At 62.3% G+C, this 13278-nt stretch overlaps 1 protein-coding gene and 1 long non-coding RNA gene across 3 annotated transcripts; one reads left to right on the top strand and one right to left on the bottom strand.

Annotated features, from left to right (window-relative positions):
* Nucleotides 1-330: 330 nt before the first annotated feature.
* LOC138421909 (uncharacterized) lies at nt 331-5814 on the bottom strand. 2 transcript variants are annotated; one of them, XR_011249679.1, is made up of 5 exons: nt 5429-5814; nt 4939-5099; nt 4408-4526; nt 3731-4042; nt 331-2164 (listed from the first exon to the last, which is right to left on the bottom strand). It is a non-coding gene; the product is annotated as an uncharacterized lncRNA (long non-coding RNA). The 2 variants fall into 2 exon arrangements; XR_011249680.1 differs by lacking the exon at nt 4939-5099 and having other exon boundaries at nt 5429-5519.
* Nucleotides 5815-6071: 257 nt separating this feature from the next.
* On the top strand, nt 6072-11762 carry IRX1 (iroquois homeobox 1). The gene is made up of 4 exons (XM_069556377.1): nt 6072-6606; nt 9415-10435; nt 10958-11030; nt 11317-11762. Exons 1-4 carry the CDS (start codon nt 6331-6333, stop codon nt 11372-11374), a joined length of 1428 nt encoding a protein of 475 aa, XP_069412478.1. The 5' UTR covers nt 6072-6330; the 3' UTR covers nt 11375-11762.
* Nucleotides 11763-13278: the final 1516 nt, after the last annotated feature.

Below are 13278 nucleotides of genomic sequence, written 5' to 3'. Positions count from 1 at the left end.
GGCACCCAGAGAAGCTGGGCTGGAGTTTTCCTGAAGGAGATGTACTACTTCATTGCAAATATGAATCATAAAATGAGTCATAATAGGCAGCTGTCATCTGGCACACACACAAAAAGCTATTGAAAAATAAAATACATTTAAAAATAGATGTGTATGAGGAAAGGGGTTGGAGGATATTAATTTCAAAGAGGCCCTGCCTGCATAACAGAACTAAGCCTCTGTTTGGCTAACAGGAGCTTCCGCCCTCCCCTCAGCCTTCCGAGATGATCTCAGGGTGCGCATAGAGTGCTACAGTAACCATCACACACTGAAAGAGTTAAAACACAAACCTTACTACATGGTTGCTTTATACTGTAATGTCCTTATAACACAAGTTCTTATCAGAGGTCTGCACCACACTTGGCAAACGAGACGTTCTACCTTCTAAACAAATAATTCATTAGGTAATTAAATTCAAGTGAGATTACTCTAATTAAATACACACTGCTGTTGAATCATAATTTCTATGTGGTCTAGTTAAAGATGAACAATCTCTTATTCCTGATCCAAAAAAAAAAAAAAAAATCTTTAAAAGAATTCCCTGGTGGCTGGGTAGACTAATTCACACTCATGGCACAGAGGTCATTTCAAGAAGAGAAACGAGCAGGACCTGGGAGTGGGGGTGGGGGTTCTCCCGTCTGGAGATTCCCAAAGTCCTGGCTGTTGGCCGTGGGTTCTATGAAAGGGTTGCGGAACTCCGCGGGAAGCGGCAATGACCTTTCTCCAGCGCTGGGTCCGTGCAAGCGCGCCCACAGCCACCTGGGCATCCGGGGCGCGAGCCTGACTCAGGGTGCCCGGCGCCCGCCAGGCCCCACGGCTCGCGGGAGGCCGGCGCTGGCCCAGGGAGCCCAGGACTGCAGCCAAGTGAAGAGTCACTTTGTCCCGCACGCAGAGCTGCACCTGCCTCTCCCTCTAACGGCGTTAGGAGCCTCGCCGCGGAGGCGCTCCGAGGGCGCAGGAGCCCCCGTTGGCTTTGATCTGTGCCTCTTGGCTGCCGAGAGCTGACAGTCCGCCCGGCTTTCATTTGTCAGACACGCGCTTCCCCGTGTTCCCGAGCAGGCAGCTACACCTGTACTTCGAGCATTTACATCGCCGTGCTCCGGGATGGCATTGATTTGGGACGGGTGAGCTACAAACACAAACTAATTAAAAACTGCATAATGGCGCCCTACAGGAACACGGGAGAAAAACAAATAAATACAAGTGCAGCTGGCGCGGGCGATCACACCTCTGCCCCCGAGCAACCGTCTGGTGGCATCAAATTATAAAGCCTGCAAACCCTCACGCCGTTGCGGTGGATGGGGTTGGAGGCATAATGGGAATGATCTGGTTAATTAAGGGGAGGTTTATAAAATATTGACATGTGCGCACACGCATGTAATTCTCTTCCTCCGACACTCCAGGCCGAGCCCCTGTGGTCCGTGTCTCCACCGGGGGAAACGGAGGCCGGCTCAGGAGGCTCGCGGCGCTCGGGGCGCCCGGCCCCCTCCATCCAGACCCGCGCTCTACGTTCTTATGGGGCTTGGCCCGGAGCATCTGGCCGTCCACCGCCCTTGCTGCAAGGCGATTTTTCTCCCCGGGTTTTTCTGGAATCTACTCCGCCGGCCCCACTGGGCTTGTCGTGCCGAGGCAGGCGCGCAAGTCTCGCCGCGAGGTCTTGGCAGTCCCGCGCGCTCAGGACGTTTGCTGGGTGCTACTCTAGGCTGGGAGGCACCAGGGCTAACCTTCGGTCGGGCTCCGCGTGGGTCTGGGCTTAGAGTCGCCGGAGCGCGCAGGCCCAGCCGGAAGGGATCGAGGCCGAGGGGACGTCCTGCGGAATCGCCGTAGCCCGACCAACCCGGCTGGCTCCGGGCTGGAGCCCTTGGGCTCCAGGGTGAGAGTCTGACGCTCCTGAGAGAGTCTCGGCTGCCCGGGGACTGTCTGACACTCGCCTGGCTGTCGCTAAGCGGAGGTGGCTTTCCGGCTGGATCTGCTGGAGAAAGGTCCTAAGTGTTGACCAGGGTTTCATCCATCAGGGTGCAAGGTTTGGGGCGGGGGACTGGCCTCGGGGGCAGGGCGCCGCCAGGGTCAGGCCGCCGGGCCGGCCTCCAATCCGAGCTGCGGCCTCCAGAGGCAGCCCCGGTATCTGCAAATCAAATACGGGCCGTTTGGAGAGGCAGGAGACGAGGCCGAGGCGCCGCCCGCTCTGCCCGAGTAGGTCTAAGTGGCCCCGGCCTTGGCGACAAAGGCAGGTCCGTGAGGGCTCGGGGATTGGACTGGGTCCCCGGGAGCTTCCTCCTCTTCCTCAGAGACCTGGGTCCTCGAGGCTGGAGGTTTATTTCCGAGGGAATAAAATTGTAAATGAGGATGCTATTTGGTAGACAGTCTCATTCTTATGTAAACAGAGGGTGCGGTGGGCAGGGGCAGGGAAGGGAACTGGAGGAACTTTTATGGGGGTCTGGGGAAAGAAAAAGCGCAGGATGTGCTTCAGGTGGGTGATAGCGCTTGCGTCCCCTCTCCCCCAGTAATGAAAGGGAGCAAATGAACTTTCCGCTTAGCTGGTTCAAACGCGCATTGTTCACCCATCACCCCAGGCCTGCCCCCTCCCGGTGAGCAGCCTGGGAACCTTTCACCTCGCCCACCAGAGTCACCTCCCTCCGGAGCCGTGACTGCATACGCGGGCCCTGCACACACGTGGGTGCCTCCCGAGGCTCACGTCCTAGCCGGGAGGGGAGCCAAGAGTCCCGGCTTTCCAGCCAAAGGGAGCTCTGCCGGGTGATGGAAGCCAGTTGCCTCGGGTCCCTAAGAGGGTGGGGGTCCTTACTGAGCGCAGGGCTCCGGGACCCAGCCTGCCAGCGCTCCAATTCGACCTCGCAGCGACCCCTAGGTCCGGCTTTGCACGGCTCCCGGGCCCTGTCTCTGGCTCAGGGCAGACCGGGCGGCGACCGGGTGGGGGAAGTCCCCATCCCTGCGGGTCCTGCCGGACCAGGCATCCAGCCTCCCTGAGCTACCCCAGGGGAGGCGGTGACGGTGGCTGAGGTTCTGCAAAGCGGGGCTCTCCCTGCTCGGGCCCAGAGCAGCCGGGCTGGGAGCTGTGGTTTCCCAGGGCGGGACTGCTGAAGCCCCACCACCCATATCCCCCAACCCCAGCCTCTGGTGCAGGGCCAGGGTTGTCCTGTGGATGGCCTGGATGTCGGGAGAGCTGAGCTGCTGAGCTGGGCTGGCCTCTTGGGGAAAGTTCTGGGTCCATCAGCGCTTAGTCAAGTCAGCCCCAAGGAGGTTTTGGGCCGAGGGCCACTCTGCTGGCTCAGGCACCCTGGGCCTTCCTGGGCTCTACTTCACCACTTGACATTAAAATAAGTAGAGGGCCAGTGGCAAGACACTGAGCCAGCAAGCTCTAGATCTTTCCCTGCTCCCCTCCATTTCTTGATTTTTTTAAAATTTATTTTTGTGTACCTTGCTTCCAAGTTTTCGATGTGCAAGCTTTGGGGCCCCCTGTGCCCCTATACCAAGGAGAAAGAAGGGAAGGGGTGGTTGCCAGACTTGCCCGACTCCATTAGGATCCTGTGCCTGGCCCTCAGGGAGGCCTACAGGGACCCTCAGGCACCTTGCCAGGGCCCCCTGGGGGTCAGTCCACAGGCCTTCTTAGCACCATTTCCCCCAGAACCGCCTTATCCCCAGGAACCATTTCTGGTGGGCCCTTCCCACTCACCTCCCAGGTGCGTTCAGGAGCCTGAATCACTCACTCCAGGACCAGAGAGGAGGTGATGCCGACACAGCCAGAGCGTGGAGGGTGGCACTGCTGGGCCCCTTGGGGGTCAGGACAAGGCTGTCCCATCTTCCTCCATCTTCCCCAGGCTGGGATGGCTATGGTGTGATGGGCTCACACCACTGCAGGTAGGGCTGGGAAGAAGGTGATTCATCCTGTGGCTCAATCTTGACACTGGGAGTTTCTCTGGGCATACATTCCATCTGGCTCTTCAGGTCTCACAAGAGGCCTTATCTTACCCGTTTCCCTGTCACCCTGAAATGTGACACTGGAGTTTGCTAAGCAAGACAGTGGCTGAGGCCCATTGGTTTGTTTTGGGTGTTGGCAAGTGAGAGGGGGTTGGGGAGTGCGGGCTGGGGGGCTGGGGGGCTGGGGGGCTAGGAGGAAGCTTTGGTCACGGGCTTCCCAAAGCAGGAGCGCCCACCTGCCCGCTGCCCTCCCACCCCCAGAAGCTGTCACCGCAGGAAAGGAGTGCTAGCTGTTGCTGTGGGTAAGAGGGGCTGGTTAGTGGGGTGAGGTCGGGGCTGGAAATAAGGGGGTGGGGAGCATGACCCGGAAGGAAGTCTGACTCTGAACACAGAAAATGAAGCCTGGTTACACAGCTGGTAATTAGTAATCACCATCACAGGCGTTATTGTGGCTAGTTACAGGGGCTGGCTCTGTCCTCAGGCCTCCAGCTGGGGAACCCGAATCTCTCCGGATGCTTCCGAAGTCCCTGGGCCTGGAAGGTCCCTAGCAACTGGAAGAGGAAGGTAGAGGCTGGAGATGGGTGCCTGGGCGTCCAGGGTACAGACGCAGAGCATGCTGAGGATCTGACCTCAGTTCTGAGGTCTCTAACGGGCCTAAAGCGAGCTGGACACCAGGCGCCTGGATGCCACCCCGTCATGGCTTCCCGCGACGGAATGCAGCTGCAGAGAGTACTCGCCGGGCTCTGGCCGCAGCTTTGGAGAGGGAGCCCAGGCAGGTACCGGGGGGCGCGCCCCCCCCCCTCCCCAGCTTCCAGGGCCAAACCCCGAGGGCCGCGCAGGAGCGGCCTGCCCCAGCGCGGTCCAAGGCGAAGGCAGGGAGGCCAGGAGGACCAAGCATTCTGGGCGTCTGGGCCCCAGCCCCACCAGACCCCAGGCACCCCGGGTCCGCCCTCCCAAGCGCACGCGATGCCCTGCCGTGTCGCTCTCGGCTCTTCGGGCTGGCGGTCAGGCGGAGGAGAGAAGGGGCGAGGGCGGCAGGAGCCTGATGCCCAGTCTCCTGGCTCGTCGCGGCGCCGCCTCCGGCCGGCGCGCTGCGCACAAGCTGACTTCCAGCATCTGCTCGCCTAGTGCACAAACGAGGGGTGTCCAGGCCATGCGGGCCCCTCCTGTCGCCAGGGCGGGGGCGGCCTGTGTCTCTCCCGCCGCGGCGATGCTTTCTCCTCAAAGAAAAGGTTCCCTCCCCCCTCCCCTGCTCCCCCCCCGCTCCCCCCCCGCTCCCCCCCCGCTCCCCCCCCGCTCCCCCCCCGCTCCCCCCGCTCCCCCCCCCCCGCTCCCCCCGCTCCCCCCCCCCGCTCCCCCCGCTCCCCTTGCTCCCCTCGCTCCCAGCGCCCAAAGAACAGGCCTTTAGCTTCCTCCAAGCTTCCCAGCCGGTGGCCTTTCTCAAAGTTCACACCTCTGGAAAAGCTCGCGGTGCTCGGCGGCTGCCCGCATCTCAGAATGCAGAGAGCCAGCCCCTGCCGGAGGGATGCCCCGTTAATCCCTGGAGGGGGGGGGGGTGCTGCGCAGGGGAACACCCTACCCGCCTCGAGGTGCCACGCCCCGCCGGTTTAGGGGCACTTGTGCCAAAAGAGGTCGGGGGGTGTGACGCCCGAGGAGGAGCCCAGAGCTCGGAGGAGAGGGAGCTCCCTGCCGGCTGGCACCGCGCCTCCGCCCGCCCCTTCCCTGCCGGCCCAACGGTGGGAAAGCAGGCGCCGAGGTGGTATTTTGTGAGCAAGCAAGACGCGCCAGGGCTGCGAAACTGCAGACCCCGGTGTCCGCCAGCTGTAAACCCGCGTCGACAGGTTGTCAGACGGCCGGGCGCGCCGGCCGGGACGCGGCCTGCGGGCCCGCCCCGGCCGCCCGGGCGCTCGGCGGGCGGAGGTGGGCGGGCGGAGGTGGCCCGGCCGGCGCGGGGCACCACGTGCTCGGCGGGAGGGGCGGGAGCGGCGGGCGAGGGCGGGCGGCGGGGAGGGGGCGGGCGGCGGGGAGGGGGCGGGCGGGGAGCCGGGGGCGGGGCCAGCGCTCAAGGGGATGCCAATCAAAGCATCAACTTCAAATTGTGTCTGAAAGCCGCGCCGCCGAGCGGAGGGCGGCCGCCGCAGTCGGCGCGCGATCGCGGAGCCGGGCGCAGCCGGGAGCCGGGCCCCAGCGAGCATCGGGCCGAGGAGCGGCCACCGGCCCCAGCCTCCGGGCCGGCCCGAGCGCGCCCGGCCGGCGGCCCGCTGCCCCAACCCCGACCCCGGCCTTCCGCAGCCTGCGCCTGCCCTCCCCCGCCTCTGATACTTGCCCGCCGCTGCCGCCGCCGACTCCGCGGACATGTCCTTTCCGCAGCTGGGCTACCCGCAGTACCTGAGCGCCGCGGGGCCCGGCGCCTACGGCGGCGAGCGCCCGGGGGTGCTGGCTGCGGCCGCCGCCGCCGCGGCCGCCGCCTCGTCGGGCCGGCCGGGGGCGGCGGAGTTGGGCGCGGGAGCGGGGGCGGCCGCGGTCACCTCGGTGCTGGGCATGTACGCGGCGGCCGGCCCCTACGCGGGCGCGCCCAACTACAGCGCCTTCCTGCCCTACGCCGCCGATCTCAGCCTCTTCTCGCAGATGGTGAGTGCTCCCGGTCCACTCTCACGCGCTGCCCTCCGGCGGCGCGATCCGGGCGCCCGGGCCGAGGGGGCGGGGGCCCGGGCGGGGAGAGCGAGCGGCCCTGTCCGGCTGGGCGGCGGCGGCGGGGAGCGCAGAGAGGCAGGCCCGGTAACGTCCCGGCCGGTGGGCCTGGGGAAGCGGGGAGATGGGAGGCCTGGGCCGCGCGGGGGGGGGGGGGGGTCCCGGTGGGAGTCGGGAGGCCCACGGAGCAGGCCCGGGGCCAGCGGACCGCGCTGAAGGTCGGGACAAACTCGTTCCCGACGCCCCCGATTCGGTGGCGGCGGCGGGGCAGGCGGGCCCCGTTTACCCGGCCGCCCCTTCCCGGGCCGCAGGCCCCGCTGAGCGACCCTTTCAGCTTTGGGGCCGGGCCCGGTGACTCGATTTTCTCCCTCTCGGTCAGAACTCGAGCGGTTGTATCCCGTGCACCCGAGGGAACCTTTTAAAGAAATAGAGGCGGTCAGGATAAGCCTGACAATGGAGATCGGACGGGCCGAGGGGGTCTCCAAGGCCTGAGTGCAAATTTGAAATTTAAAAACAAAAAAGGCGAAATAATTGTTGGCGTCTGAAACGGTGTTTGCTTTGACTTCCGTAAGTTGTCAAAGTTCTTGTTTCATTTACACCGAAAAGAAAAGCACTTTTCCCCTTGCGTTATGTAATGGAGGGTTAAAAAGAACCGTGTCCCTGGGCTTAAAGTAAATGCTGTCCTCTCAGCCTCCTGTCCCAGTGGGTGTCAGACACGGGGGTGGGGTGGGGAGTGTGCTGCAGAGTGAACGCTCCGCAGGGCCGTTGGTCTAAGGGATTCGTTTCTCTAAGGTCTGCCTGCGAAGTCTAGTTTAAAACTTCGGACTGCTGGGGACTGCACGCCAGGGTGCAGGGGACGAGGAGGCAGCCCCCTCCTGCTCTGCTGCCCGCGGGGTCATGCCATTTGCAAGCAACCCCTCCCCCCGCGCAGGTCTCCCCACTCCACGAAGAAGAGACAGAAAATAAACACCCGGCAACTGTACAGGAGCAAGACGGCCGGCGTATTTTGCTGGAACTTTTCTTGTAGTTTTGAAAAGAAAGCCTATTTCTCTGAAAGCGACCCCAGCTGCCGTTTAGCTCGGTTGCTGTGGAAAAAGATCAGCTCCCATTTTGTTCTGGCGGCAGGGATGCCGGCGAAGCGATGAGAGATTTACAAGGTATCCTTTCAAAGAGAATTCCCAGCAGAGAGGCGGCCGAAATGTCTTCCTTACAGTTACAACCAAAATAATTAGAAACGTGCAAAGGACGTTTTGCAAAGATTAGGCAGAAAACGAAATCTGGCCAGAGAAACGTTGTCTGTGTGGCTTCAACCACTGAACTAAATAGTCCAAGAAATCTGCTTTTTGAAACTTTCTCAGAGTCGGAGGTCCCCCTCTGCTAACACAACTCGACAGTTTTTACATGGAGAATATATATATATATATATATATTTTTTTTTAACAGAAAATTTGAATACAGTTACGTGCCATTTGGGAAACCTGCCTGTGTTTGTGCAGGAGGGTGGGGGCCCTGCGGTGAGGACCCGCTCCCATTGTATTGTGGTTGGAAACAGAGATGCTTATTATTTTTTTTAATGGCAAATTATATAGAAATCCGCCCCCCCCCCCAACCCCGCAAAGGTATGTGTGAGTATGTGCGTGTGTTTCCTCCCGGACTCCTGTCCCTTCTTGGAAAGAAAGCCTAAATTCAAACTGAAATTCTAGGCCTAGGTTTTCCAAGTCCTTGCTGTTGGGGATTTGGAAGTCAAAAGGTAAAATTGTGAGTGACTGTCTGTCTGGGCAATTTATGGTAATAATGAGGCCTAATGAGGTTGTTAGAAAGATAAAATGTTATTTACCAAAAAACCTGATGGGATAATTTGACTTGCTGTGTTTTACTACCGATGATAAAAAGAATATTGATTGCAAATAAATCACCGCCTCTAAATGCCTGCAAACAGTTTGTGCTTGCTAGCTCCTGATCAAAGTCAAACTTGAGAGGGGGCCGCGGAAGCGGTTCTGCTTCGCGCAGCCGGCGCTCGGGGCCTCGCGTTAATGTTTTACCGGATAAGCCCTCTTTTTGTATTTAAAAAAAACAAACGGTGTTTTTGTTATTGTTGTCGATCACGGCCGGGATTAAAATTTTAAATTGCCTGTCACCCTCTAAAGACCTTTAAGTGCGGGTGAGCCATTCTATGCAGATTTAACTTGGGAGCTAAAGGGAGTGTGCTTTCATTTTAAATTGCTGGCGGATTTGGATTCTCGGAAAACCCGGGACGGTTTATTTTGTTTGACCCCCTCAGGGTCGAAGAGAGGGGGGCCTGGGCTCTCGGTCCTCCGAGTTTGGAGAAACTGTTTTATCAGCCCAGTTAAAAGGTTTTCCCCTCGAGAGAGTGTGAGATAAACTTGGAAATCCGGGCTTCTGGAGTGGTTGTGGGAGGTGGGGGTGGGGACAGTGAGGGCGGCCTAGGGAAATTCTGGGGGGCCCCGGCTCCCGCTGTGGTCTTCGGAGCACATTGCTAGGATTCTGGAACTTTTCTTGAGTGACAAAAAAAAAAAAGTCTCGGTGATTGGCGGAAGCGCGGCTTCTGGGGCCCGTTTGTGACCCGACCCCCTCTTCCAACCCGGGTGGTGCATTAGGGTCGGCTTCCTGCTCCGGAGCAGGCTGGACTGTCTGTCCCCGGCTCGCGCAGTTTCGGGACTCACCTCTCTCTGTCTCTCTCTCTCTGCCGCTTTCCCCCTCCTCCCTCGCTGGGCCTTGTGGCTGCAGGGTTCACAGTATGAGCTCAAGGACAACCCCGGGGTGCACCCCGCCACCTTCGCGGCCCACACGGCGCCCGCCTACTATCCCTACGGGCAGTTCCAGTACGGGGACCCCGGGCGGCCGAAGAACGCCACGCGGGAGAGTACCAGCACGCTCAAGGCCTGGCTCAACGAGCACCGCAAGAACCCCTACCCCACCAAGGGCGAGAAGATCATGCTGGCCATCATCACCAAGATGACCCTCACGCAGGTCTCCACCTGGTTCGCCAACGCGCGCCGGCGCCTCAAGAAGGAGAACAAGGTGACGTGGGGCGCGCGGAGCAAGGATCAGGAGGACGGCGCTCTCTTCGGAAGCGACACCGAGGGGGATCCGGAGAAGGCCGAGGACGACGAAGAGATCGACCTGGAGAGCATCGACATCGACGAGCACGACGGCGACCAGAGCAACGAGGACGAGGAGGACAAAGCCGAGGTGCCACGCGCGCCCGACGCGCCCGCGGCCCTCGCGCGGGACCAGGGCTCGCCGCTGGCGGCCGCCGACGCACTCAAGCCCCCGGACTCGCCCCTGGGCATGGCCAAGGAGCTCCCGGAGCCCGGCAGCACGCTCCTGCTGAGCCCCGGCGCTGCGGCGGCAGGCGGCCTGCAGGGCGCGCCGAACAGCAAGCCCAAGATCTGGTCGCTGGCCGAGACGGCCACCAGCCCCGACGGTGCGCCCAAGGCCTCGCCGCCGCCGCCTTCCGGCCACCCTGGCGGCGCGCACGGGCCCCCCGCGGGCGCGCCGCTGCAGCACCCCGCCTTCCTGCCCAGCCACGGACTGTACACCTGCCACATCGGCAAGTTCTCCAGCTGGACCAACGGCGCGTTCCTCGCACAGGGCTCGCTGCTCAACGTGCGCTCCTTCCTGGGCGTGGGCTCGCCGCACGGCCCGCACCTGTCGGCGCCGCCCCCGCCGCAGCCACCCGTCCCTGTGGCCGCGGGGGTGCTCCATGGCGACAAGGCCTCTGCCCGTAGCAGCCCCTCGCTCCCAGGTATGGCACCCAGGGGCGTCCGCCCTGCCCCAGGCCAGAAATCTGAGAACCAGGGCGAGCCAGGGGGCAGAGGGGAGCACTAGCCGGGGAGGGGGCTGGGGCCGGGGGAGCCTGGACTAAGGGGTGGGGGGTGGAGGGGATCAGTGGCCCGGTGGTGGCGGGGCAGAGGGGAGCACTGGCGGGGGTGGGGGGTGTACAGAGGAGCACCGGCCCGGTGAGGATGGCGTGGAGGGGATCACCGGCCAGGAGGGGCGTTGGCTGGGGGCACTGACTGCCCGGGAGGGTGGGATCCGGTGGCCGCTGGGCTGGGGTTGAGCCACGATTCCTGTCTGAAGTAGAGGAGGGGAGACCAAGGCCCTCGGCTCCCCAAGAGAGCCGTGCTCACTCGCTGGCCTGCCCTGGGGGGTCGGGGGTGTTTCTGGAGGCACTTTCCAGGGGCGGGGAGGGGGGAGGCCCAGCGCCCCTCCGAGGCAGCCCTCCCCCGTCTGGGTCCTAAGCTCGGTATCTCCCCCTCCCTCCCAGAGAGAGACCTCCTCCCCAGACCGGACTCGCCAGCGCAGCAGTTGAAGTCGCCCTTCCAGCCGGCTCGAGACAAGTGAGTGCCCGTGGGCCTTCACAGCCGGGCGGTGGGCGAGGGGCGGGGGTCGCGGGTCGGGGTCGCGCAGCCCATGTGGACCGCGCGCGCGCGCTGGTCCTCCAGCCCCGCGGCGCCCCGGCTGGCTGGCGGAGTCCACCCGGGTTTCTCCCGAGCCGGGAGCCGCGCCGGCCGGCTACCCCGCGCCCCCTCTCTGGGCTCTCGGCTGGCAGAGTCCCCCGGCCGGGTTCCAGCTTCCGTCCACTGACAGCGCTGTTCTTGTCTCGCTGTTTCCCGCCCCCCGCAGCTCGCTGGCCACGCCGGAAGGGACGCCGCGGATTCTAGCAGCGCTCCCGTCGGCCTGATCCAGGGTCGTCTCTGACTTTCCCGGGGGGGAGGGGGGAGATCTTTGGGAGGGAAGGGATGAGGGAGGAATTAAGACAAATATTTCAGACCAGTGCAAAGGACAGATTTGGCCACGAAGTTGAGGACTCTCCCATCCGTCGCTTTCTGCAGCAAGGGGCTCGTCCGACCGGAGCTCCGCATCCAGGCAGCCCGGCCGGCCTGTGCCCGCGGCTCGGTGGCTGTCACCGTGCTCCGGGTCACTATCGGTTCGGTAAATGCCCCCACCACGTGCTTGTGTCTTCCGCCCCACCCCCTTCCTGTATATAGAGTGATTTCAGATTGTAAATAGCGCGTCAGCGAACTTGTCTAAATCATATATTTTTGTCTAATAAACTAAACGAAATGGTGGCCCCTGCTGCTGCTGCTGTGTGTGGCTGGGCGTCGCCGCGGGCGTCCTCAACCCTGGAATCCGAAATCCTGGCGGGGGGGTTTCTACTCTCCCTGACTGGGGGCTTCTACTCCCCCTGGCTGGGGAAAGGGGCTCCTGGGGAGTTTCCGCCCCCGAGGCCGGTGCTTCTCAGCCTTTCCGCGGTTGTTGAATTTGTTAATGTTACCAGGGCAGTTTCTGTTTGGCAGTTCAGTTTAGAGTTATCTGGGCATGCCTTTCTCAGGACATAAATGAGTTCGATTCAAGGCAGTTTATAAAACGATTTTTTTTAAAGTGGGAAACGATGGGGCGGGGGAATGAAAAGAATTTTCAATCCTGTCCCCAAAGGAGAACTTCCTATTTGAAATCAATTTATAACCAGTTGTCTGAGCGGTGCACTGTGGCGTCAGGGCATTTCGTGGGTAGAATGAGGACATAATGGAGTATGAAATTTTGCTTTCAGTTTATTTTTTAGTTATTTGGCTAAATCACACTTGGATAAATTGGAAGTTTCTTTTCTTTTCTTTTCTGAAACACTCCTGCTGGCAGGCCAGGGAGGCAGCTAGGTAGCTCTCTGGGCTTGAGCGAGGGGGCTGCTATGATGGCGGCGGGGGTGGGGGTGGGACAGTGGCAAAGAGGGGAGCGGGCTTTGGTCTTCCAGGGACGCCCCTTTAAACTCAGGCGCCCTGGCCTGGGCACACCCAGGGAGCCAAGGAGCCAATATCGCCCAGATGCCGCCGCGCTGCTCGGGAGGCAGCCGGAGCGATGGTAGGAAACAAAGCGGGTGGAGCTTGGACGCGCGGGTGAGAGCCGGCCGGGCGCCTGGGGGGCCGCAGCGGTCAGGGCTGGGCGCTCGGAGCAGGGGGCACAACCTGCGCTTCCAGAGGGTGCCGGACACTCGGCATTGAATTCGTTAGCACCGAGAAAGCAAACGTTTTATAAAACCGCCCTCGAGGATGGAGGGAGGCCTCGGGGTTAGTCGGCCCCCTGGGGCCAAGGCCGAGTCCCTGGTGCCAGGCTGGACATTCCCGACCCCCAGCCGGGCCCCCGTATTCGCCCTGGAGACCTCTGGGACCCGTTGTCCCCGGGGCTGCTTTCCACAGCTAGGATCGCGGCTGAGGGGATGAAACCGGCGGGGTGCTGTTACTCTGCGGCGGCCGAAGGGGCGCTGGCGCAGCGAACGAACGGGAGGCGCAAACCCCTGGCCGCCCCCCGGCCCGGCGCCGCGTCCTTGTCCAGCGCGTCCCCGCCCCCAGCCCCCATCAGTCTAAAGGAAGAGGCTCCCGCCGGGTCCCCCGGGCTGAAAGGAGCGCGAAGGGGCGAACACACGTGTGGGGGCTGGGGGAGTGCCTGGGTGGGGAGCAGGGGCGGCCGGGGGCTGGGCCTCGGAGCCGAGGGGCCTCCGCGGTCGAGCCGCGTCCCGTCCCTACCGACGTGCTCGAGGCGCCCTCTATGGGTTGCGAGCGGGAAGGGGGGCTGATGGAGGTGTCCGTCCTG

This window comes from Ovis canadensis, chromosome 16 (assembly GCF_042477335.2).
Source record: "Ovis canadensis isolate MfBH-ARS-UI-01 breed Bighorn chromosome 16, ARS-UI_OviCan_v2, whole genome shotgun sequence".
NCBI classification, from domain to species: Eukaryota; Metazoa; Chordata; class Mammalia; order Artiodactyla; family Bovidae; genus Ovis; species Ovis canadensis.
Note: the sequence above shows the minus strand (reverse complement) of the source record. Positions and strands in the feature narration are given on the sequence as shown.

Coding starts and splice junctions, on each gene's coding strand:
- IRX1 (XM_069556377.1), top strand. CDS start 6,331: ATGTCCTTTCCGCAGCTGGGCTACCCGCAGTACCTGAGCGCCGCGGGG. Junction 6,607..9,414: donor TCAGCCTCTTCTCGCAGATG/GTGAGTGCTCCC, acceptor TTGTGGCTGCAG/GGTTCACAGTATGAGCTCAA. Junction 10,436..10,957: donor TAGCAGCCCCTCGCTCCCAG/GTATGGCACCCA, acceptor CCTCCCTCCCAG/AGAGAGACCTCCTCCCCAGA.